Source organism: Oncorhynchus masou, chromosome 29, assembly GCF_036934945.1.
Source record: "Oncorhynchus masou masou isolate Uvic2021 chromosome 29, UVic_Omas_1.1, whole genome shotgun sequence".
Taxonomy (NCBI): domain Eukaryota; kingdom Metazoa; phylum Chordata; class Actinopteri; order Salmoniformes; family Salmonidae; genus Oncorhynchus; species Oncorhynchus masou.
The window spans coordinates 94,136,950-94,163,052 of record NC_088240.1 but is presented as its reverse complement, the minus strand read 5'-3'; the positions used below and the strand labels follow the sequence as shown (position 1 = coordinate 94,163,052).

The 26,103-nt window shown below is 51.6% G+C and overlaps 1 protein-coding gene across 1 annotated transcript in view; it reads left to right on the top strand.

Annotated features, from left to right (window-relative positions):
- Nucleotides 1-26,103, top strand: part of LOC135521006 (oxysterol-binding protein-related protein 10-like) — a 146,852-nt gene that overhangs the window by 47,347 nt on the left and 73,402 nt on the right. Inside the window, exons 5-7 of the mRNA XM_064946913.1 lie at nucleotides 11,188-11,364; nucleotides 13,896-14,073; nucleotides 15,809-15,930. Coding sequence (XP_064802985.1) covers nucleotides 11,188-11,364; nucleotides 13,896-14,073; nucleotides 15,809-15,930 — 477 coding nt within the window. The remainder of the gene's footprint in view (nucleotides 1-11,187; nucleotides 11,365-13,895; nucleotides 14,074-15,808; nucleotides 15,931-26,103) is intronic.

The following is a 26,103-nucleotide window of genomic DNA, read 5'->3' as shown; positions in this document are numbered from 1 at the left end:
ACACCAAGAAACCCTGATGTCTCTAGTGGGGGATTGACACACAGCCCACAGCCCACACCAAGAATCCCTGATATCTCTAGTGGGGGATTGACGCACAGCCCACACCAAGAAACCCTGATATCTCTAGTGGGGGATTGACCCACAGCCCACACCAAGAAACCCTGATATCTCTAGCGGGGGATTGACCCACAGCCCACACCAAGAAACCCTGATATCTCTAGTGGGGGATTGACACACAGCCCACACCAAGAAACCCTGATATCTCTAGTGGGGGATTGACACACAGCCCACAGCCCACACCAAGAAACCCTGATATCTCTAGTGGGGGATTGACACACAGCCCACACCAAGAAACCCTGATATCTCTAGTGGGGGATTGACCCACAGCCCACACCAAGAAACCCTGATATCTCTAGTGGGGGATTGACCCACAGCCCACACCAAGAAACCCTGATATCTCTAGTGTTGGATTGACCCACAGCCCACACCAAGAAACCCTGATATCTCTTGCCTAAACTGACGGATTTTGATGGTGATTTTCTTATTATGTTACTTGGATTGACGTAAGGGTCAAGAGCCTCTTTTTTGGGGGGCTTCCTGAGATAGTGCTGACTGCCTTTAAACAGCTGTGGCTCTCCTCTGGGATTAGCTGAGTCTCCACGGAGGGGTGGGATGTGTATTTGAAAGAGGAAGTGCTGTGTCTGGTTCATAGAAGTCTCTCCTCTCCTGGGTGTTGGAGATCAACCTGGATGGGGATGGATGGTGGTCTGACCCTTTTTGATGGAGGGAAATCTAGCATGACCTTTGAACTATATTACTACTTTTGGATGTACTTTTTATTAGATTACTGAGCCAGGCGGCAACCCTAAGCAGTGGATTTCACTTCTTCCTTATCAGCAATGCATGTTTTCATTGGCTGAGCAGGGATAGTATATGAGGACATTCCCTTTCCGTAAGGAAGGACAGCACACCAGGATTCTGAGCAAGGTAAACTGATGCTATCAGTGCTTCTGGGTAATTTCTACCTGGAGCCATCTAATGACAGGCCCTGGGAAGGGGACAGCGGAACAGGAGAGGGATGTGGAGAGAGGAAGAGGAGAGGGATGTGGAGAGAGGAAGAGGAGAGGGATGTGGAGAGAGGAAGAGGAGAGGGATGTGGAGAGAGGAAGAGGAGAGGGATGTGAAGGGAGGAAGAGGAGAGGGATGTGGAGAGAGGAAGAGGAGAGGGATATGAAGAGGAGAGGGATGTGGAGAGAGGAAGAGGAGAGGAAGAGGAGAGGGATGTGAAGAGAGGAAGACTAGAGGGATGTGGAGAGAGGAAGAGGAGAGGGATGTGGAGAGAGGAAGAAGAGGGATAGAGGGCATGATGAGCACCCCACTATGCTGAACATTATGCTATACTGCACCAGAACATTACACCAGGTGATGAATATATATTACAAAACACAGAGAGAGAGAGAGAGAGACAGGAGACTTAAGAGAAAGGGAGAGAGAGAGGGAGAGAGAGAGAGAGAGAGAGAGAGAGAGAGAGAGAGAGAGAGAGAGGAGTAGTAACAGGGATACAGAGAGAGGTAGGAGATTTAAGAGAGAGAGAGAGAGGAGTAGTAACAGGGATACAGAGAGAGAGGAGAAGTAACAGGGATACAGAGAGAGGTAGGAGACTTAAGAGAAAGGGCGAGAGAGAGAGGAGTAGTAACAGGGATACAGAGAGAGGTAGGAGACTTAAGAGAGAGAGAGGGAGGAGTAGTAACAGGGATACAGAGAGAGGTAGGAGACTTAAGAGAGAGAGAGAGAGGAGTAGTAACAGGGATACAGAGAGAGGTAGGAGACTTAAGAGAGAGAGAGAGAGGAGAAGTAACAGGGATACAGAGAGAGGTAGGAGACTTAAGAGAAAGGGCGAGAGAGAGAGGAGTAGTAACAGGGATACAGAGAGAGAGGAGTAGTAACAGGGATACAGAGAGAGAGAGGAGAAGTAACAGGGATACAGAGAGAGGTAGGAGACTTAAGAGAAAGGGAGAGAGAGAGAGGAGTAGTAACAGGGATACAGAGAGAGGTAGGAGACTTAACAGAAAGGGAAAGAGAGAGGAGTAGTAACAGGGATACAGAGAGAGAGAGTAGTAACAGGGATACAGAGAGAGGTAGGAGACTTAAGAGAAAGGGAGAGAGAGAGAGGAGTAGTAACAGGGATACAGAGAGAGGTAGGAGACTTAACAGAAAGGGAAAGAGAGAGGAGTAGTAACAGGGATACAGAGAGAGAGAGTAGTAACAGGGATACAGAGAGAGGTAGGAGACTTAACAGAAAGGGAAAGAGTTCATGGGAAAGAAAGAGTGATGGATTTTATCTGTCCGTGGCATATCTTTGGAGTTTTTCTTTTCATTGTGAAGCTGCCTATGTCTCTGTCTCTGTCTCTTTGATTCAGGTCTAAGCTGAGAACAAAGGAATCTTCATATAGTTCAGGGAACAGTGTGTTTGTGTTTGTGTTTGTGGTGTGTGTGTGTGTGTGTGTGTGTGTGTGTGTGTGTGTGTGTGTGTGTGTGTGTGTGTGTGTGTGTGTGTGTGTGTGTGTGTGTGTCTGTGACTTGCAAGAATTAATGACTCCTCTGAAAGAATGTTGCTGGCCCCAGAGACCACAGGGCTCAGACTGATAAGAGAGAGAGATGGAGAGATATATATATATATATAGAGAGAGAGATGGGAAGATATAGAGAGAGGGACAGACAGACAGACAGACAGACAGACAGACAGTAAAGCCCTAGAATAGGGACTGACCCTAGGAAAGCCCTAGAATAGGGACCGACCCTAGCAAAGCCCTAGAATAGGGACCAACCCTAGGAAAGCCCTAGAATAGGGACCAACCCTAGGAAAGCCCTAGAATAGGGACCAACCCTAGGAAAGCCCTAGAATAGGGACCAACCCTAGGAAAGCCCTAGAATAGGGACCAACCCTAGGAAAGCCCTAGAATAGGGACCAACCCTAGGAAAGCCCTAGAATAGGGACCAACCCTAGGAAAGCCCTAGAATAGGGACCAACCCTAGGAAAGCCCTAGAATAGGGACCAACCCTAGGAAAGCCCTAGAATAGGGACCAACCCTAGGAAAGCCCTAGAATAGGGACCAACCCTAGGAAAGCCCTAGAATAGGGACCAACCCTAGTAAAGCCCTAGAATAGGGACCAACCCTAGTAAAGCCCTAGAAGAGGGACCAACCCTAGTAAAGCCCTAGAATAGGGACCAACCCTAGTAAAGCCCTAGAAGAGGGACCAACCCTAGTAAAGCCCTAGAAGAGGGACCAACCCTAGTAAAGCCCTAGAAGAGGGACCAACCCTAGTAAAGCCCTAGAAGAGGGACCAACCCTAGTAAAGCCCTAGAAGAGGGACCAACCCTAGGAAAGCCCTAGAAGAGGGACCAACCCTAGTAAAGCCCTAGAAGAGGGACCAACCCTAGTAAAGCCCTAGAAGAGGGACCAACCCTATCTCCTAGACCTGTGTTTTTCTCCTCCTTTGTGTTCTGTTCTTTTATTTGCAAAATCATGACTTTCTGTCGCTTATGAAGAACAGAGAAGTGGCGTCCATTTTTCATGAGGGTTGGAATATGAAACTGAAGGGTTGGAATATGAAACTGAAGGGTTGGAATATGAAACTGAAGTGATGGAATATGAAACTGAAGGGATGGAATATGAAACTGAAGGGATGGAATATGAAACTGAAGGGATGGAATATGAAACTGAAGGGTTGGAATATGAAACTGAAGGGATGGAATATGAAACTGAAGGGATGGAATATGAAACTGAAGGGTTGGAATAAAAGGTTGGGATATGAAACTGAAGGGTTGGAATATGAAACTGAAGGGTTGGAATAAAAGGTTGGGATATGAAACTGAAGGGTTGGAATATGAAACTGAAGGGTTGGAATAAAAGGTTGGGATATGAAACTGAAGGGTTGGAATATGAAACTGAAAGGTTGGAATATGAAACTGAAGGGTTGGAATATGAAACTGAAGGGTTGGAATAAAAGGTTGGGATATGAAACTGAAGGGTTGGAATATGAAACTGAAGGGTTGGAATATGAAACTGAAAGGTTGGGATATGAAACTGAAGGGTTGGAATATGAAACTGAAAGGTTGGGATATGAAACTGAAAGGTTGGGATATGAAACTGAAAGGTTGGAATATGAAACTGAAAGGTTGGGATATGACTTTGCTAGCGGCAGAAGCGATGCTAAAGTTTACCCCCCGTAGTGTGACAGACACTGGCTTGCGTCCCAAAACGGCACCCTATCCCCCATACAAAGTGCACAAATGTTTTAGCAAAGTCAATATAAGTGCATACTTCATAGGGAATATAGGGTGCCGTTTTGGGACAGAGACATTATAACACGTTGAGTGGCAGTCTGTTATAGGGCTGAAACCTGGAGAGACTATCTGTTCACATCAGCTCTTGGGCCTGCTCCTCATTTCTCCCCGGTAAAGTCATTATTAAGTTATTGAGATGGGCTGATGTCACGGCCTGTGAGGGATGTGAGAGTGTGTGGCTTCTCAGCTTCTCAGCAACACCGAGGAGCTGACGGCGGACTACAGTAAACGGAGGGTTGAGCACGCCCCCTCATCCTCATCGACGGGGTTGTAGTGGAGCCGGGGTTGAGAGCTTCACGTTCCTCGTTGTCCACGACACTAAGGATCTATCTTGGTCCAAACACACCAAACACAGTCATGAGGAGGGCACGACAACTCCTCTCCCCCCTCAGGAGGCTGAAAAGATCCTCAAAAAGTTCTACAGCTGCACCATTGAGAGCATCTTGACTGGCTGCATCGCCGCCTGGTATTGCAACTGCTTGGCATCTAACCGTAAGGTGCTACAGAGGGTAGTGTGTACTGCCCAGGTCACCACTGGGTCCAAGCTTCCTGCCATCCAGGACCTCTATACCAGGCGGTGTCAGAGGAAGGTTCAAAACATTATCAGAGTCCAGTCATAGACTGTTCTCTCTGCTACTGCATGGCACTACACCACTGGGTCCAATCTTCTTGCCATCCCAGACCTCTATACCAGGCGGTGTCAGAGGAAGGCAGTCATAGACTGTTCTCTCTGCTACCGCATGGCACTACACCACTGGGTTCAATCTTCCTGCCATCCAGGGACCTCTATACCAGGCGGTGTAAGAGGAAGGCAGTCATAGACTGTTCTCTCTGCTACTGCATGGCATTGTTACCGGTGCACCGAGACTGTTAGCCTACACCTGTTGTTTACGAAGCATGTGATGAATAACAATGTATTTGTGTGTGCGTGCGTTAGGTTTGTGTGTGTTTGTCTGTGTAAGTGGTGTGTGTGTGTGTTTGTCTGTGTAAGAGGTGTGTGTGTGTGTTTGTCTGTGTAAGAGGTGTGAATGAGGAATGGATGTTCCATTTTGTGAAGAACATGTGATTGGTGTGTATGTGTGTGTATGTGTGTGTGTGTGTTTAATTGAGTTCATTCTCATGCTACCTCCCCTCTCCTTATCTCCCTGCCGATGAGTCACAGACAGTGAGCACTCACAAGAGTATAGCGTATTTGTGTTGTGTGTGAGGGAGGGAGGGAGGGAGGGAGGGAGGGAGAGAGGGAGAGAGGGAGGGAGGGAGGGAGGGAGGGAGGCAGGGAGGGAGGCAGGGAGGGAGGCAGGGAGGGAGGGAGGGAGGGAGGGAGAGAGGGAGGGAGGGAGGGGAGGGAGGGAGGGAGGGAGAGGGAGGGAGGGAGGGAGGGAGAGAGGGAGGGAGAGAGGGAGGGAGGGAGAGAGGGAGGGAGAGGGAGGGAGGGAGGGAGGGAGGGTGGGAGGGAGGGAGGGAGGCAGGGAGGGAGGGAGGGAGAGAGGGAGAGAGGGAGGGAGGGAGGGAGGGAGAGAGAGAGAGAGAGAGAGGGAGAGAGGGAGAGAGGGAGGGGGCATCATCCTGTCCTTCTCCCAGCCCACCTTGCTGTCAGATGTGCCAGATGTAATTATGTTCGTTACAGAGACAGACTGAACCAGACAGATAGCATACGGCTCAGGGTAGGTGGCTGAGAGACAGACTGAACCAGACAGGGTAGGTGGCTGAGAGACAGACTGAACCAGACAGGGTAGGTGGCTGAGAGACAGACTGAACCAGACAGGGTAGGTGGCTGAGAGACAGACTGAACCAGACAGGGTAGGTGGCTGAGAGACAGACTGAACCAGACAGGGTAGGTGGCTGAGAGACAGACTGAACCAGACAGGGTAGGTGGCTGAGAGACAGACTGAACCAGACAGGGTAGGAGGCTGAGAGACAGACTGAACCAGACAGGGTAGGTGGCTGAGAGACAGACTGAACCAGACAGGGTAGGAGGCTGAGAGACAGACTGAACCAGACAGGGTAGGTGGCTGAGAGACAGACTGAACCAGACAGGGTAGGTGGCTGAGAGACAGACTGAACCAGACAGGGTAGGTGGCTGAGAGACAGACTGAACCAGACAGGGTAGATGGCTGAGAGACAGACTGAACCAGACAGGGTAGGTGGCTGAGAGACAGACTGAACCAGACAGGGTAGGAGGCTGAGAGACAGACTGAACCAGACAGGGTAGGTGGCTGAGAGACAGACTGAACCAGACAGGGTAGGTGGCTGAGAGACAGACTGAACCAGACAGGGTAGGAGGCTGAGAGACAGACTGAACCAGACAGAGTAGGAGGCTGAGAGACAGACTGAACCAGACAGAGTAGGAGGCTGAGAGACAGACTGAACCAGACAGGGTAGGAGGCTGAGAGACAGACTGAACCAGACAGGATAGGTGGCTGAGAGACAGACTGAACCAGACAGGGTAGGAGGCTGAGAGACAGACTGAACCAGACAGGGTAGGTGGCTGAGAGACAGACTGAACCAGACAGGGTAGGTGGCTTAGAGACAGACTGAACCAGACAGAGTAGGTGGCTGAGAGACAGACTGAACCAGACAGGGTAGGAGGCTGAGAGACAGACTGAACCAGACAGGGTAGGTGGCTGAGAGACAGACTGAACCAGACAGGGTAGAAGGCTGAGAGACAGACTGAACCAGACAGGGTAGGTGGCTGAGAGGCAGACTGAACCAGACAGGGTAGGTGGCTGAGAGGCAGACTGAACCAGACAGGGTAGGTGGCTGAGAGGCGGACTGAACCAGACAGGGTAGGTGGCTGAGAGGCAGACTGAACCAGACAGGGTAGGTGGCTTAGAGACAGACTGAACCAGACAGGGTAGGAGGCTGAGAGACAGACTGAACCAGACAGAGTAGGTGGCTGAGAGACAGACTGAACCAGACAGGGTAGGTGGCTGACTGACAGACTGAACCAGACAGGGTAGGTGGCTGAGAGACAGACTGAACCAGACAGGGTTGGTGGCTGAGAGACAGACTGAACCAGACAGGGTAAGAGGCTGAGAGACAGACTGAACCAGACAGGGTTGGTGGCTTAGAGACAGACTGAACCAGACAGGGTAGGAGGCTGAGAGACAGACTGAACCAGACAGATAGCATACGGATCAGGGTAGGTGGCTGAGAGACAGACTGAACCAGACAGGGTAGGTGGCTGAGAGACAGACTGAACCAGACAGGTAGCATACGGCTCAGGGTAGGTGGCTGAGAGACAGACTGAACCAGACAGGGTAGGAGGCTGAGAGACAGACTGAACCAGACAGGGTTGGTGGCTTAGAGACAGACTGAACCAGACAGGGTAGGAGGCTGAGAGACAGACTGAACCAGACAGATAGCATACGGATCAGGGTAGGTGGCTGAGAGACAGACTGAACCAGACAGGGTAGGAGGCTGAGAGACAGACTGAACCAGACAGGGTAGGAGGCTGAGAGACAGACTGAACCAGACAGGGTAGGTGGCTGAGAGACAGACTGAACCAGACAGGGTAGGTGGCTTAGAGACAGACTGAACCAGACAGAGTAGGTGGCTGAGAGACAGACTGAACCAGACAGGGTAGGTGGCTGAGAGACAGACTGAACCAGACAGGGTAGGAGGCTGAGAGACAGACTGAACCAGACAGGGTAGGTGGCTGAGAGACAGACTGAACCAGACAGGGTAGGTGGCTGAGAGACAGACTGAACCAGACAGGGTAGGTGGCTGAGAGACAGACTGAACCAGACAGGGTAGGAGGCTGAGAGACAGACTGAACCAGACAGGTAGCATATGGATCAGGGTAGGTGGCTGAGAGACAGACTGAACCAGACAGAGTAGGTGGCTGAGAGACAGACTGAACCAGACAGGGTAGGTGGCTGAGAGACAGACTGAACCAGACAGGGTAGGTGGCTGAGAGACAGACTGAACCAGACAGGGTAGGTGGCTGAGAGACAGACTGAACCAGACAGGGTAGGTGGCTGAGAGACAGACTGAACCAGACAGAGTAGGTGGCTGAGAGGCAGACTGAACCAGACAGGGTAGGTGGCTGAGAGACAGACTGAACCAGACAGGGTAGGTGGCTGAGAATTGTCATGACTCTCAGACACCCACCGCCTGCCGACATCACTGGCTGTGCCCCTACAGAACCTACATCACTGGCTGTGCCCCTACAGTACCTACATCACTGGCTGTGCCCCTACAGTACCAACATCACTGGCTGTGCCCCTACAGTACCAACATCACTGGCTGTGCCCCTACAGTACCTACATCACTGGCTGTGCCCCTACAGTACCAACATCACTATGCTGTGTCCCTACAGTACCTACATCACTGGCTGTGCCCCTACAGTACCTACATCACTGGCTGTGCCCCTACAGTACCTACATCACTGGCTGTGCCCCTACAGAACCTACATCACTGGCTGTGCCCCTACAGAACCTACATCACTGGCTGTGCCCCTACAATACCTACATATAGAATACTTTAACCACCCCCACAATTCTCCTCTCATGCGTTGACGAGCTACAGTCACATATCTTGCTTTGGCATGTCGTCCCAACATGCATCTGTCAATTTGTAGAACACCTCAGCTGTTCCTACATCGAGATTCATCCAGCAGTTACCTGCTCCTTGGATGGCCGGGCCGTACAGATTCCCCCAGTAGTTACCTGCTCCTTGGATGACTGGGCCGTACAGATTCACCCAGCAGTTACCTGCTCCTTGGATGGCTGGGCCGTACAGATTCACCCAGCAGTTACCTGCTCCTTGGATGGCTGGGCCGTACAGATTCACCCAGTAGTTACCTGCTCCTTGGATGGCTGGGCCGTACAGATTCACCCAGTAGTTACCTGCTCCTTGGATGGCCGGGCCGTACAGATTCACCCAGCAGTTACCTGCTCCTTGGATGGCTGGGCCGTACAGATTCACCCAGCAGTTACCTGCTCCTTGGATGGCTGGGCCGTACAGATTCACCCAGCAGTTACCTGCTCCTTGGATGGCCGGGCCGTACAGATTCACCCAGCAGTTACCTGCTCCTTGGATGGCCGGGCCGTACAGTTTCACCCAGCAGTTACCTGCTCCTTGGATGGCTGGGCCGTACAGATTCACCCAGTAGTTACCTGCTCCTTGGATGGCCGGGCCGTACAGATTCACCCAGCAGTTACCTGCTCCTTGGATGGCTGGGCCGTACAGATTCACCCAGCAGTTACCTGCTCCTTGGATGGCCGGGCCGTACAGATTCACCCAGCAGTTACCTGCTCCTTGGATGGCTGGGCCGTACAGATTCACCCAGCAGTTACCTGCTCCTTGGATGGCCGGGCCGTACAGATTCACCCAGCAGTTACCTGCTCCTTGGATGGCCGGGCCGTACAGATTCCCCCAGCAGTTACCTGCTCCTTGGATGGCTGGGCCGTACAGATTCACCCAGCAGTTACCTGCTCCTTGGATGGCTGGGCCGTACAGATTCACCCAGCAGTTACCTGCTCCTTGGATGGCCGGGCCGTACAGATTCACCCAGCAGTTACCTGCTCCTTGGATGGCTGGGCCGTACAGATTCACCCAGCAGTTACCTGCTCCTTGGATGGCCGGGCCGTACAGATTCACCCAGCAGTTACCTGCTCCTTGGATGGCCGGGCCGTACAGATTCACCCAGCAGTTACCTGCTCCTTGGATGGCTGGGCCGTACAGATTCACCCAGCAGTTACAAACTCCTTGGATGGCTGGGCCGTACCAGTCAATGTTGGAGTTGGACTTACACAGCTCGAGGCGACCAGCGCTTGCTTGCTTGTTGTGTGTGTGTGTGTGTGTGTGTGTGTGTGTGTGTGTGTGTGTGTGTGTGTGTGTGTGTGTGTGTGTGTGTGTGTGTGTGTGTGTTTGTCTGTGTCTGTGTCTAAATCAAATCAAATTTTATTTGTCACATACACATGGTTAGCAGATGTTAATGCGAGTGTAGCGAAATGCTTGTGCTTCTAGTTCCGACAGTGCAGTAATAACCAACAAGTAATCTAACTAACAATTCCACAACTACTGTCTTATACACAGTGTAAGGGGATAAAGAATATGTACATAAAGATATATGAATGAGTGATGGTACAGAGCAGCATAGGCAAGATGCAGTAGATGGTATCGAGTACAGTAGATACATATGAGATGAGTATGTAAACAAAGTGGCATAGTTAAAGTGGCTAGTGATACATGTATTACATAAGGATGCAGTAGATGGTATCGAGTACAGTATATACATATGAGATGAGTATGTAAACAAAGTGGCATAGTTAAAGTGGCTAGTGATACATGTATTACATAAAGATGCAGTAGATGATATAGAGTACAGTATATACGTATACATATGAGATGAATAATGTAGGGTATGAAAACATTATATTAGGTAGCATTGTTTAAAGTGGCTAGTGATATATTTTACATCATTTCCCATCAATTCCCATTATTAAAGTGGCTGGAGTTGAGTCAGTGTGTTGGCAGCAGCCACTCAATGTTAGTGGTGGCTGTTTAACAGTCTGATGGCCTTAAGATAGAAGCTGTTTTTCAGTCTCTCGGTCCCAGCTTTGATGCACCTGTACTGACCTCGCCTTCTGGATGATAGCGGGGTGAACAGGCAGTGGCTCGGGTGGTTGTTGTCCTTGATGATCTTTATGGCCTTCCTGTAACATCGGGGTGGTGTAGGTGTCCTGGAGTGTGTGTGTGTGTGTGTGTGTGTGTGTGTGTGTGTGTGTGTGTGTGTGTGTGTGTGTGTGTGTGTGTGTGTGTGTGTGTGTGTGTGTGTGTGTGTGTGTGTGTGTGTGTGTGTATTGTTTAACCTCTCTCCTCCCTCCCTCTAGGTGATGACCCAGGCAGAGGGCCAACAGAAGAACCTGGTTAACTCTATAGAGTCCCTGCCCTCCCGTGGTCCTCTGTCCTCCTTAGACCAGGACCTTCTCCTCCTCAAGGCCACGTCAGCAGCTACCCTCTCCTGTCTGGGGGAGTGTCTCCACATGCTGCAACACAATGTCAGCCAGGTACGTCAGCAGCTACCCTCTCCTGTCTGGGGGGAGTGTCTCCACATGCTGCAACACAATGTCAGCCAGGTACGTCAGCAGCTACCCTCTCCTGTCTGGGGGAGTGTCTCCACGTGCTGCAACACAATGTCAGCCAGGTACGTCAGCAGCTACCCTCTCCTGTCTGGGGGGAGTGTCTCCACATGCTGCAACACAATGTCAGCCAGGTACGTCAGCAGCTACCCTCTCCTGTCTGGGGGAGTGTCTCCACATGCTGCAACACAATGTCAGCCAGGTACGTCAGCAGCTACCCTCTCCTGTCTGGGGAGTGTCTCCACATGCTGCAACACAATGTCAGCCAGGTACGTCAGCAGCTACCCTCTCCTGTCTGGGGGAGTGTCTCCACATGCTGCAACACAATGTCAGCCAGGTACGTCAGCAGCTACCCTCTCCTGTCTGGGGAGTGTCTCCACATGCTGCAACACAATGTCAGCCAGGTACGTCAGCAGCTACCCTCTCCTGTCTGGGGGAGTGTCTCCACATGCTGCAACACAATATCAGCCAGGTACGTCAGCAGCTACCCTCTCCTGTCTGGGGAGTGTCTCCACATGCTGCAACACAATGTCAGCCAGGTACGTCAGCAGCTACCCTCTCCTGTCTGGGGGAGTGTCTCCACATGCTGCAACACAATGTCAGCCAGGTACGTCAGCAGCTACCCTCTCCTGTCTGGGGGAGTTTCTCCACATGCTGCAACACAATGTCAGCCAGGTACGTCAGCAGCTACCCTCTCCTGTCTGGGGAGTGTCTCCACATGCTGCAACACAATGTCAGCCAGGTACGTCAGCAGCTACCCTCTCCTGTCTGGGGGAGTGTCTCCACATGCTGCAACACAATGTCAGCCAGGTACGTCAGCAGCTACCCTCTCCTGTCTGGGGGAGTGTCTCACATGCTGCAACACAATGTCAGCCAGGTACGTCAGCAGCTACCCTCTCCTGTCTGGGGGAGTGTCTCCACATGCTGCAACACAATGTCAGCCAGGTACGTCAGCAGCTACCCTCTCCTGTCTGGGGGAGTGTCTCCACATGCTGCAACACAATGTCAGCCAGGTACGTCAGCAGCTACCCTCTCCTGTCTGGGGAGTGTCTCCACATGCTGCAACACAATGTCAGCCAGGTACGTCAGCAGCTACCCTCTCCTGTCTGGGGGAAGTGTCTCCACATGCTGCAACACAATGTCAGCCAGGTACGTCAGCAGCTACCCTCTCCTGTCTGGGGAGTGTCTCCACATGCTGCAACACAATGTCAGCCAGGTACGTCAGCAGCTACCCTCTCCTGTCTGGGGGAGTGTCTCCACATGCTGCAACACAATGTCAGCCAGGTACGTCAGCAGCTACCCTCTCCTGTCTGGGGGGAGTGTCTCCACATGCTGCAACACAATGTCAGCCAGGTACGTCAGCAGCTACCCTCTCCTGTCTGGGGGAGTGTCTCCACATGCTGCAACACAATGTCAGCCAGGTACGTCAGCAGCTACCCTCTCCTGTCTGGGGGAAGTGTCTCCACATGCTGCAACACAATGTCAGCCAGGTACGTCAGCAGCTACCCTCTCCTGTCTGGGGGAGTGTCTCCACATGCTGCAACACAATGTCAGCCAGGTACGTCAGCAGCTACCCTCTCCTGTCTGGGGGAGTGTCTCCACATGCTGCAACACAATGTCAGCCAGGTACGTCAGCAGCTACCCTCTCCTGTCTGGGGGAGTGTCTCCACGTGCTGTGGCGCAAGGAACTTAACCCCCTGAACTGCTGATTGGGCGATGCACTGCTGCTGGTCTCTGCTCCTATCAGAGGGGTTGGATACAGCAGGAGATCCTCTCCAACCTATCAGAGCGGTTGGATACAGCTGGAGATCCTCTCCAACCTATCAGAGGGGTTAGATACAGCTGGAGATCCTCTCCAACCTATCAGAGGGGTTGGACACAGCAGGAGATCCTCTCCAACCTATCAGAGGGGTTGGATACAGCAGGAGATCCTCTCCAACCTATCAGAGGGGTTGGATACAGGTGGAGATCCTCTCCAACCTATCAGAGGGGTTGGATACAGGTGGAGATCCTCTCCAACCTATCAGAGGGGTTGGATACAGCTGGAGATCCTCTCCAACCTATCAGAGGGGTTGGATACAGCTGGAGATCTTCTCCAACCTATCAGAGGGGTTAGATACAGCTGGAGATCCTCTCCAACCTATCAGAGGGGTTGGACACAGCTGGAGATCCTCTCCAACCTATCAGAGGGGTTGGATACAGCAGGAGATCCTCTCCAACCTATCAGAGGGGTTAGATACAGCAGGAGATCCTCTCCAACCTATCAGAGGGGTTGGATACAGCAGGAGATCCTCTCCAACCTATCAGAGGGGTTGGATACAGCAGGAGATCCTCTCCAACCTATCAGAGGGGTTAGATACAGCTGGAGATCCTCTCCAACCTATCAGAGGGGTTAGATACAGCAGGAGATCCATTTGTGTTTCCTAAGAGATTAGTATTGTTCTCCTCTCCTATCCCAGGCCGCGCAGCATGTCACCCTGGGTCGCTCAGACAGCCAGGACCGGAGTCAGAGTCCCATCCACAAACAGTCCAGCCAGAGTAACAGCAACATCTCCAGTCAGACTCACAACCACAACCACAACCAGTTCAAGAAGCAGATGAGCCTGGATCCCAACCATGTTCCCAACGCACCATCAGGTCAGTTTACTATTAGAGTCTCTCTGTAACCGGTATGTTCCTGATGGTCAGTGTGTTCCTGATGGTCAGTGTGTTCCTGATGGTCAGTGTGTTCCTGATGGTCAGTGTGTTCCTGATGGTCAGTGTGTTCCTGATGGTCAGTGTGTTCCTGATGGTCAGTGTGTGTTCCTGATGGTCAGTATGTGTTCCTGATGGTCAGTGTGTTCCTGATGGTCAGTGTGTGTTCCTGATGGACAGTATGTGTTCCTGATGGTCAGTATGTCTTCCTGATGGTCAGTGTGTTCCTGATGGTCAGTGTGTTCCTGATGGTCAGTGTGTTCCTGATGGTCAGTATGTTCCTGATGGTCAGTGTGTTCCTGATGGTCAGTGTGTTCCTGATGGTCAGTGTGTTCCTGATGGTCAGTGTCTTCCTGATGGACAGTATGTGTTCCTGATGGTCAGTGTGTTCCTGATGGTCAGTGTGTTCCTGATGGTCAGTGTGTTCCTGATGGTCAGTGTATTCCTGATGGTCAGTGTGTTCCTGATGGTCAGTGTGTTCCTGATGGTCAGTATGTGTTCCTGATGGTCAGTATGTGTTCCTGATGGTCAGTATTTGTACCTGATGGTCAGTGTGTTCCTGATGGTCATTGTGTTCCTGATGGACAGTATGTGTTCCTGATGGGCAGTATGTGTTCCTGATGGTCAGTATTTGTACCTGATGGTCAGTATGTGTTCCTGATGGTCAGTATTTGTACCTGATGGTCAGTGTGTTCCTGATGGTCAGTATGTGTTCCTGATGGTCAGTATGTGTTCCTGATGGTCAGTATTTGTACCTGATGGTCAGTGTGTTCCTGATGGTCATTGTGTTCCTGATGGACAGTATGTGTTCCTGATGGGCAGTATGTGTTCCTGATGGTCAGTATTTGTACCTGATGGTCAGTATGTGTTCCTGATGGTCAGTATTTGTACCTGATGGTCAGTGTGTTCCTGATGGACAGTATGTTTTCCTGATGGTCAGTATGTGTTCCTGATGGTCAGTATTTGTACCTGATGGTCAGTGTGTTCCTGATGGACAGTATGTTTTCCTGATGGTCAGTATGTGTTCCTGATGGTCAGTATTTGTACCTGATGGTCAGTGTGTTCCTGATGGACAGTATGTTTTCCTGATGGTCAGTATGTTCCTGATGGTCAGTATGTTCCTGATGGTCAGTGTGTTCCTGATGGTCAGTGTGTGTTCCTGATGGTCATTGTGTGTTCCTGATGGTCAGTGTGTTCCTGGTGGTCAGTGTGTTCCTGATGGTCAGTGTGTTCCTGGTGGTCAGTGTGTTCCTGATGGTCAGTGTGTTCCTGATGGTCAGTATGTGTTCCTGATGGTCAGTATTTGTACCTGATGGTCAGTATGTGTTCCTGATGGTCTGTGTGTTCCTGGTGGTCTGTGTGTTCCTGATGGTTAGTATGTGTTCCTGATGGTTAGTATGTGTTCCTGATGGTCAGTGTGTTCCTGGTGGTCAGTGTGTTCCTGATGGTCAGTATGTGTTCCTGGTGGTCAGTATGTGTTCCTGATGGTCAGTGTGTTCCTGATGGTCAGTGTGTTCCTGATGGTCAGTGTGTTCCTGATGGTCAGTGTGTTCCTGATGGTCAGTATGTTCCTGGTGGTCAGTGTGTGTTCCTGATGGTCAGTGTGTTCCTGATGGTCAGTGTGTTCCTGATGGTCAGTGTGTGTTCCTGATGGTCAGTATGTTCTGTCTGTCTCCAGACAGCTTCGCAGGATGGTCTAGATCTCCCTCAGAGAAGCACGTGACCAGTAGAGGAGGGACACCTCTTCCACATGTTCCCTCTCCAGCACACATCAACAAGGATGTGGTCAGCAACTCTGTGGTAAGAAACACACCTGCTCTCTGTGTTGGGAGAAATAACACCATGTATTCTCTCACTTAATGGGAGGGAGGGAGGGAGGGAGGGGGGGGAGAAGGGAGGGAGAGGTTCAAGGAGGGAGGGAGAGGGAGAGGGGGGAGGGAAGGAAGGAAGGAAGGAAGGAAGGAAGGAGGGAGGGAGGGAGGGAGAAGCAGAAGGGAGGGAGAGGGAGAAGAGGGAGACGGAGACAGAGAGAGGGGGGTAGGAAGAGAGAGAGAGAGAAGGGGGAGAGAGAAAGAAACTTCTATTCTACAGGGGGAAGTGTTCTAATTGGCCATGTTCTAGTTTTAATGTTTCTCTGTTTCTCTGTTTCTCCTGGGAGACTGAGGAGTGAAAGCCAGCTAGTTTGGATGTTTCTTACGTGTGATGGATGAAAGCCAGTTAGTTTGGATGTTTCTTATGTGTGATGGAGGAAACCAGCTCCCTCAGGAGGGAGAGTGAGTCAGTGCATCCAAGATGACGTAGACAGAAATTTCCTCTTCTCTCCCAGTTCAACTCAACCTCTGTCTCTCTCTTTGTCTCTCTCTCTGTCTCTCTCTCTGTCTCTCTCTCTGTCTCTCTCTCTGTCTCTCTCTGTCTCTCTCTGTCTCTCTCTCTCTCTCTCTGTCTCTCTCTCTGTCTCTCTCTCTCTCTCTGTCTCTCTCTCTCTCTCTCTCTCTGTCTCTCTCTCTGTCTCTCTCTCTCTCTGTCTCTCTCTCTGTCTCTCTCTCTGTCTCTCTCTCTCTGTCTGTCTCTGTCTCTGTCTCTCTCTCTCTCTCTGTGTCTCTCTCTCTCTCTCTCTCTCTCTCTCTCTGTCTCTCTCTCTGTCTCTCTCTGTCTCTGTCTCTCTCTCTGTCTCTGGCTCTCTGTCTCTCTCTCTCTCTCTGTCTCTCTCTCTGTCTCTCTCTCTCTCTCTGTCTCTCTCTCTCTCTCTCTCTCTCTGTCTCTCTCTCTGTCTCTCTCTCTCTGTCTCTCTCTCTGTCTCTCTCTCTGTCTCTCTCTCTCTGTCTGTCTCTGTCTCTGTCTCTCTCTCTCTCTCTGTGTCTCTCTCTCTCTCTCTCTCTCTCTCTCTGTCTCTCTCTCTGTCTCTCTCTCTGTCTCTGGCTCTCTGTCTCTCTCTCTGTCTCTCTGTCTCTCTCTCTCTCGCTCTCTCTCTCCCCCTCTCTCTGTCTCTCTGTCTCTCTCTCTCTCCCTCTCTCTCTCTCTCCCCCTCTCTCTGTCTCTCTCTGTCTCCCTCTCTCTCTCTCTCTCTCTCTCTCTCTCTCTGTGTGTCTCTCTCCCCCTCTCTCTCTCTCTCTCTCTCTCTGTCTCTCTCTCTCTCAATCTCAATCTCTCGGTCTCTCTTTCCCTGATGCTTCTCCAAAGAAAAGACCATATGTTTTTAGCCCATTTTTTTGTATTCCTGTTAAATAATTATCCAAAGCTCTCTTAACACCAGAGCCACAATGATGTTACTCCCTGTGTTTTCCTTCTCATCAGTTCATCTCAGAATAATCATCAGTCGATATACACTTCAAATCAAATGTATTTATATAGCCCTTCGTACATCAGCTGATATCTCAAAGTGCTGTACAGAAACCCAGCCTAAAACACTTCACTCCTCTCCCCTCTTATTGAGCTAAATACTAATCTCCCCTCTCTCTCAGCCCTGATGAGCAGCAGAACAGCATGACTCAGGCCCCATCAGGCTCCATCAGTGGGTCTATGAGGATACAGAGCTCTGCTCCAATCCTCCTCTCTTCTCCTGGTCTCTCCTCATCTCATCTCTCCTTTCCCCCATCTCACTCTCCCTCCCTCACTCTCTCCTTCTCTCTCTCTTTCTGGGAAGACGAGCCACATGTGCAGCCCTACAACACACTAACCCGGGAAGGAGAAGGGAACAGCAAGAGGCTTTCATTTGGTTCACCCAGGCAGGATGGAGGGTGACCTCCATGCTGACCTCACCGCACCCGTCGACCATTTGTGAAGTCCCACTTCTCCCGTCTCCTCATTGGTTGTTAGGAGCATATTACAGACGTGGGTGATTGAAAGGTGAACTGAGGTTCACACTCCAGTCCAGTTGGTGGTGGTAACGCACCTTAAAGTTGGTTGCCAAGCGCCATATAAAGTCCACAGAAGAAGAAGCCTGAAGGAAGGAGAGATTACTAGAAACTCAGTTTCCCCTTTTAACTGTGGATTAATGGTCGGAGTAGAGGACCTTGTGCATTTCAGGTCAATTAACAACCCAGTGTTTATATCCCAGGACAAATGAGCTAGTAACAACAAGCTAGCTAGCTAGCTAAAAATGTGCCATCATCGTTAATGCTTAGTTGGTTCAGAGTTCGCTTTTGATATTTCAACCTGCCTGCCCTGATCACGTCTGGTGTGGATGGACAAAATCAACATGTATGTGTGTCTGGTCTAGTCACCATGTAAGGCAGGGATGGGAAACTGCCCCCCCTTCTTTTGTAGGTCCACGGAACCATTTTAGGAACTCAGGCAGGGTCTCAACTCCCTGTTGCTAGGTAGAATAGTAGAATACACAAGGTGACATTTTATAAATGTGGTTGTGAATCAGCAGTTTTTCTCTTGATATTGTCAGTCACTGACAGTCTCTCAATTCGCTCATGTCAGCTAACATTTTTTTTTTAGGATTGGTAAATGAATCTAGCCAGCTATCTAAACCTGTAGAAATCATGGCTGAATTACAGACAACGGAGGCCAAGTCACTCAGAAATCATACTAACATGGTGTCAGTCAGGACAAAATGTGTTGAATTGCAGGATATTACGGGTTCACAACATATTGTTCCACACAACGACCCTTCTCTCTCACAGGCAGCCTTTGTCAAGCTGTGCATTGGAAGGAGAAGGGACCCGTGAGACACGCAGGCCCGGCCCACCCGAGCGCACGTGGGCCCTAACTGCCTTGTGCCTCGTGCACGTTGCCATGTCGTGATTCGGGGGAGGGGGGGTGGTCTTTTCTTCTGTTCCGGATGACGCAGGGGGAAATGTTCCAAGCCTCAGGCACGACTTCTTCAACACTGACATGCAAACATTATTTCATGTTTCATAACGTCACTGGGGCTGAGACTGGGACTGGGGCTGGGACTGGGACTGGGACTGGGACTGGGACTGGGGCTGGGACTCTGGGACTGGGACTGGGACTCTGGGACTGGGACTGGGACTGGGTCTGGGACTGAGACTGGGGCTGGGACAGGGACTCTGGGACTGGGACTGGGGCTGGGACAGGGACTCTGGGACTGGGACTGAGACAGACTGGGACTGGGACTCTGAGACTGGGACTGGGACTGGGGCTGGGACTGGGACTGGGACTCTGGGACTGGGACTGGGACTGGGGCTGGGACTGGGGCTGAGACAGACTGGGACTGAGACTGGGACTGGGACTGGGGCTGGGACTGGGACTCTGGATCTGGGACTGGGGCTGGGACTGGGGCTGGGACTGGGACTGGGACTGGGACTCTGAGACTGGGACTGGGACTGGGGCTAGGACTGGGACTGGGACTGGGGCTGAGGCTAGGACTGGGGCTGGGACTGGGACTGGGACTCTGGGACTGGGACTCTGAGACTGGGACTGGGACTGGGACTGGGGCTGGGACTGGGGCTGGGACTGGGACTGGGACTCTGGGACTGGGACTGGGACTGGGGCTGGGACTGGGGCTGAGACAGACTGGGACTGAGACTGGGACTGGGACTGGGGCTGGGACTGGGGCTGGGACTGGGACTGGGACTGGGACTGAGACTGGGACTGGGACTCTGGGACTGGGACTGGGACTGGGGCTGGGACTGGGGCTGAGACAGACTGGGGCTGGGACTGGGACTGAGACTGGGACTGGGACTGGGACTGAGGCTGGGACTGGGACTGGGACTGAGACTGGGACTGAGACTGGGACTGGGACTGGGACTGGGACTCTGGGACTGGGACTGGGACTGGGGCTGGGACTCTGAGACTGGGACTGGGACTGAGACTGGGACTGGGGCTGGGACTGGGACTCTGGGACTGGGACTGGGGCTGGGACTGGGGCTGAGACAGACTGGGACTGAGACTGGGACTGGGACTGGGACTGGGACTGAGGCTGGGACTGGGACTGGGACTGAGGCTGGGACTGGGACTGGGACTGAGACTGGGACTGGGACTCTGGGGCTGGGACTGGGACTCTGGGGCTGGGGCTGGGACTAGGACTGGGACTGGGACTGGGGCTGGGACTGGGACTGAGGCTGGGACTGGGACTGGGACTGGGGCTGGGACTGAGACTGGGACTCTGGGGCTGGGACTGGGACTCTGGGGCTGGGGCTGGGACTAGGACTGGGACTGGGACTGGGACTGGGACTGGGACTGGGACTCTGGGGCTGGGACTGGGACTCTGGGGCTGGGGCTGGGACTAGGACTGGGACTGGGACTGGGACTCTGGATCTGGGGCTGGGACTGGGACTGGGACTGGGACTCTGGATCTGGGACTGAGACTGGGACTGGGACTGGGACTGGGACTAGGACTGGGACTGGGACTCTGGATCTGGGGCTGGGACTGGGACTGGGACTGGGGCTAGGACTGGGACTGGGGCTGGGACTGGGACTGGGACTGAGGCTGGGACTGGGACTGGGACTGGGACTGGGACTGGGACTCTGAGACTGGGACTGGGACTGGGGCTAGGACTGGGACTGGGACTGGGGCTGAGGCTAGGACTGGGGCTGGGACTGGGACTGGGACTCTGGGACTGGGACTCTGAGACTGGGACTGGGACTGGGACTCTGAGACTGGGACTGAGACTGGGACTGGGGCTGGGACTGGGGCTGGGACTGGGACTGGGACTCTGGGACTGGGACTGGGACTGGGGCTGGGACTGGGGCTGAGACAGACTGGGACTGAGACTGGGACTGGGACTGGGGCTGGGACTGGGGCTGGGACTGGGACTGGGACTGGGACTGAGACTGGGACTGGGACTCTGGGACTGGGACTGGGACTGGGACTGGGGCTGGGACTGGGACTGGGGCTGAGACATACTGGGACTGAGACTGGGGCTGGGACTGGGGCTGAGACTGGATCTGGGGCTGGGACTGGGACTGGGACTCTGGGACTGGGACTGGGACTGGGGCTGGGACTCTGAGACTGGGACTGGGACTGGGACTGAGACTGGGACTGGGACTCTGGGACTGGGACTGGGACTGGGGCTGGGACTCTGAGACTGGGACTGGGACTGAGACTGGGACTGGGGCTGGGACTGGGACTGGGACTCTGGGACTGGGACTGGGACTGGGGCTGGGACTGGGGCTGAGACAGACTGGGACTGAGACTGGGACTGGGACTGGGACTGGGACTGAGGCTGGGACTGGGACTGGGACTGAGGCTGGGACTGGGACTGGGACTGAGACTGGGACTGGGACTCTGGGGCTGGGACTGGGACTCTGGGGCTGGGGCTGGGACTAGGACTGGGACTGGGGCTGGGACTGGGACTGAGGCTGGGACTGGGACTGGGGCTGGGACTGAGACTGGGACTCTGGGGCTGGGACTGGGACTCTGGGGCTGGGGCTGGGACTAGGACTGGGACTGGGACTGGGACTGGGACTGGGACTGAGACTCTGGGGCTGGGACTGGGACTCTGGGGCTGGGGCTGGGACTAGGACTGGGACTGGGACTGGGACTGAGGCTGGGACTGGGACTGGGACTGAGACTGGGACTCTGGGGCTGGGGCTGGGACTAGGACTGGGACTGGGACTGGGACTCTGGATCTGGGGCTGGGACTGGGACTGGGACTGGGACTCTGGATCTGGGACTGAGACTGGGACTGGGACTGGGACTGGGACTGGGACTGGGACTCTGGATCTGGGGCTGGGACTGGGACTGGGACTGGGGCTAGGACTGGGACTGGGACTGGGGCTGAGGCTAGGACTGGGGCTGGGACTGGGACTCTGGGACTGGGACTGGGGCTGGGACTGGGGCTGGGGCTGCTTTTATATCATCCCCTGGCCCGTCCCTCCTTTAGGACCCTGGCCCGTCCCTCCTTCAGGACCCTGGCCCGTCCCTCCTCCAGGACCCTGGCCCGTCCCTCCTTCAGGACCCTGACCCGTCCCTCCTTCAGGACCCTGACCCGTCCCTCTGACCCGTACCTAACCCGTCCCTCCTTCAGGACCCTGACCCGTCCCTCCTTCAGGACCCTGACCCGTCCCTCCTTCAGGACCCTGGCCCGTCCCTCCTTCAGGACCCTGGCCCGTCCCTCCTCCAGGACCCTGGCCCGTCCCTCCTTCAGGAGAGAGACAAGGATGGGAATCCCTATAGTTGAACTTGTCACTTCTATCTATCTTTGAAGACAAGACCTCATTCACCTATAATGACTGAAAGTAGTCAGGTTGTGTTTCGAACACAGACATCTAATGTCATAAGAAATACTGCTGTTTTTGTTTTGCCATTTTTTAACCAGGCGAGTCAGTTAAGAACAAGTTCTTATTTACCATGACGTCCTACCCCGGCCAAACCCGGACGACGCTGGGCCAAGTGCGCCGCCCTGTGGGACTCCCAATCACGACCGGGTTGCGATACAGCCTGGATTTGAACCAGGATGTCTGTTTTGACATCTCTAGTACTCGAGATGCAGTGCCTTAGACCTCCACGCCACTCGGGGGTGCTGTTACATGCAGGTGATAGTAAGCGTAGGCTCTCGTAAACAGACCCAGTGGGACTGGGTGAGATGATGTTTACGGGGGATTTAACCAGTCACCTACCAAAACAGTTATTCTCAAACCTCTTAACCATACAGTTATATAAGACATGACTGATTTAGTCTGGGTTTGTGACACCTGCTGTTGTAAAAAAAATTTATTGTTTTTGTCTGTGTGCTATCTCTCTCTGAGTTGATTAGCTATGTCTTGTTTGTGTCTGTGTGCTATCTCTGAGTTGATTAGCTATGCCTTGTTAGTGTCTGTGCGCTCTCTCTCTCTGAGTTGATTAGCTATGCCTTGTTAGTGTATGTGTGCTATCTCTGAGTTGATTAGCTATGCCTTGTTAGTGTATGTGTGCTATCTCTGAGTTGATTAGCTATGCCTTGTTTGTGTCTGTGTGCTATCTCCCTCTGAGTTGATTAGCTATGTCTTGTTTGTGTCTGTGTGCTATCTCTGAGTTGATTAGCTATGCCTTGTTAGTGTCTGTGCGCTCTCTCTCTCTGAGTTGATTAGCTATGCCTTGTTAGTGTGTGTGTGCTATCTCTGAGTTGATTAGCTATGCCTTGTTAGTGTATGTGTGCTATCTCTGAGTTGATTAGCTATGTCTTGTTTTTGTCTGTGTGCTATCTCTGAGTTGATTAGCTATGCCTTGTTAGTGTCTGTGCGCTATCTCTCTCTGAGTTGATTAGCTATGTCTTGTCTGTGTCTGTGTGATATCTCTCTCTGAGTTGATTAGCTATGCCTTGTTTGTGTCTATTTGCTATCTCTCTCTGAGTTGATTAGCTATGCCTTGTTAGTGTCTGTGTGCTATCTCTCTCTGAGTTGATTAGCTATGCCTTGTTAGTGTCTGTGTGCTATCTCTTTGAGTTGATTAGCTATGCCTTGTTAGTGTATGTGTGCTATCTCTCTCTGAGTTGATTAGCTATGCCTTGTTAGTGTCTGTGTGCCACCTCTCTCTGTGGTCCAGTGATTTCTGACTGTGTAGTACACTACAGGAACAGTAACAGGCAATGTAAAACAACACTGCCATTATAGCAACCAGTGATTTCTGACTGTGTAGTACACTACAGGAACGGTACCAGGCGGTGTAAAACAACACTGCCATTAGAGAAACCATAACAGTTTGGCTTACAGCCAAACCAACTCCTCACTTTACAGCAGGGATAGAAGAAAGTGCAGTGTGTGTGTGTGTGTGTGTGTGTGTGTGTGTGTGTGTGTGTGTGTGTGTGTGTGTGTGTGTGTGTGTGTGTGTGTGTGTGTGTGTGTGTGTGTGTGTGTGTGTGTGTGTGTGTGTGTGTGTGTGTGTGTGTGTGTGTGTGTGTGTGTGTGTGTGTGTGTGTGTGTGTGTGTGTCTTGGCTTATGTGCTGAGTAATGACCCGTTGTGTCTGCATGACAGAGCTCTGTGTGGTCTTCTGTCCTGCACTGCTCTATTCTGACAGCAGAGGGCACAATATATCAGAGGTACAGACAGACACATTTCAATTGCATTTCCTTGATTCCTCATGTTCTCAACCATTGGATGAAAAGGTCATAGGGGAGGGACCAATGGGTTTTGAGAAAGACACGAGGAGAGAGGAGGTGAGGAATCTAGGGAATGCAATTGAGCTTCTCCCACAGTCCTTATCCAGACACCTCCCACCGTTGGGTCTCTAAGTTTAGCTTAGAAGAGACAGAAGTTACTGTCATAAATTAAGTCAACTGGCACGGCACCAAAACACCACCATCTTGTTTTGCTTTTAAACACGTTTCTGTTGTTGTTGTCATTACTAGTCCCAGCTATCACATTTGGTTGCTTTTAAAGTTGTGGGAACGTATGTTTTTGGTTTCCCGTTGGTTCTCGGAACAAAGCCATACATTTCCTTTTAAAGTTGTGGGAACGTATGTTTTTGGTTTCCCGTTGGTTCTCGGAACAAAGCCATACATTTCCTTTTAAAGTTGTGGGAACGTATGTTTTTGGTTTCCCGTTGGTTCTCGGAACAAAGCCATACATTTCCTTTTAAAGTTGTGGGAACGTATGTTTTTGGTTTCCCGTTGGTTCTCGGAACAAAGCCATACATTTCCTGAGTGTTGTATTAAACGTTCTGAGAACGGAGGTGAACATTTCACTTGTTCTGGGGAACGTACATACCTTAAGGGAACATTTCGACAATCACCGTATAGTTAGTGAGAAAGTCCCTATTGGAACTGTACGGTCCCTTACTAGACGTCCGAAAACATTTTAGAAATTCGGGGACGGCGTCGGGCCGAGCGGTAGGGCCAGACCTACCGGGAAGTCATCAAATGAACTTTGTCGGACATTCGGTTTTCGTTTAATAAAATAAACAAATTTTAGCCCATTTTTGCGCAATGCCGAAATATCCCACAAGAGGGCATAAGCAATCATATTGCTATTGGACAAAACATCACGAATCACGACGTGCCATATCTCGGAAACCGAAAATATTTCGAAGCCGAAACTTGGTGAGCGTAGGTTTGGCATTATGGGAAGATGGCCCCGAACAAGATGGCGTCTAGGCCTCAACGGTTTTTGAGTTATGGCCATATTTCTGGGATTAAAGGTCCAAAATGAAAATAGAGAAAAGATTTTTTCACTTCACGTCAAAGTCAAGGAGCCTCCGGTGTCAATAAAAAAAAAAATCGGCCATTTATCTATCGTCATTTACGAGAAATCGTACGTTGACCAGATCGTGATGTTCAGATATAGGTGTTTTTTTTTTTTCAACGGTTACAGATCCAGTTGCAGGGTGTTCATACGAGTATTTTTAAAATGTGCTGCGGAGCTCTGCGACATTTCTGTGATTTTCTATGATTTTCTGAAATAACACACACTCACTAAACCCTCCGTAAATAACTCAGTTCTTAACGTAAAGACTTAAAACTCAGGATTCTGTAAAGGCATACCCCAATGAGGATATGAGTTTATTTATAGCTTCCTGTGCCAACCGGAAGTGCCATAATTGGTGTCTCAGGGGCTGTTTGGAAGGGTTAAAAAAATCAGATCTGTCCAAAACTTCATATGTGTGATTAGACAACCCCCATGAACTGTAAATCAGTCATTTTTCCCAACAGATGTCAAAGAAAAGCTCTCACACACACACACACAGCAAGGATGGAGTGACAAAGCGTGGTGTTTAAAGACACAGAGAGCAGGCAATGGCATAAACATAATCCCAAGGCAGGGCCGAGTCCAACGAGGTGCCCCGCTTGACCGTAGCTCACTCGGTCTGAGCGCAGCGACCATGAGAAAAATAGGCCCACAATGAAGCCTGCACCACAATGTCATTTGATTTTGGGTGACAGCGGCGGAACCGTTAGGTTTAGAAGGACAATTAAAACACAGGACTGTTCCTAAGGTCCTCCCGATCTGTGCAAGCCTAACCTTGACTGTGTGGCATTAACCTTTCACAGTTAAAAGAAGGTGTTTACATAAAAACAGTGTGCATTGACTTCTCTCCCCATAGGAATACATTGCCTGCTCCCCTAAATACAACCTGGGGTCTTTA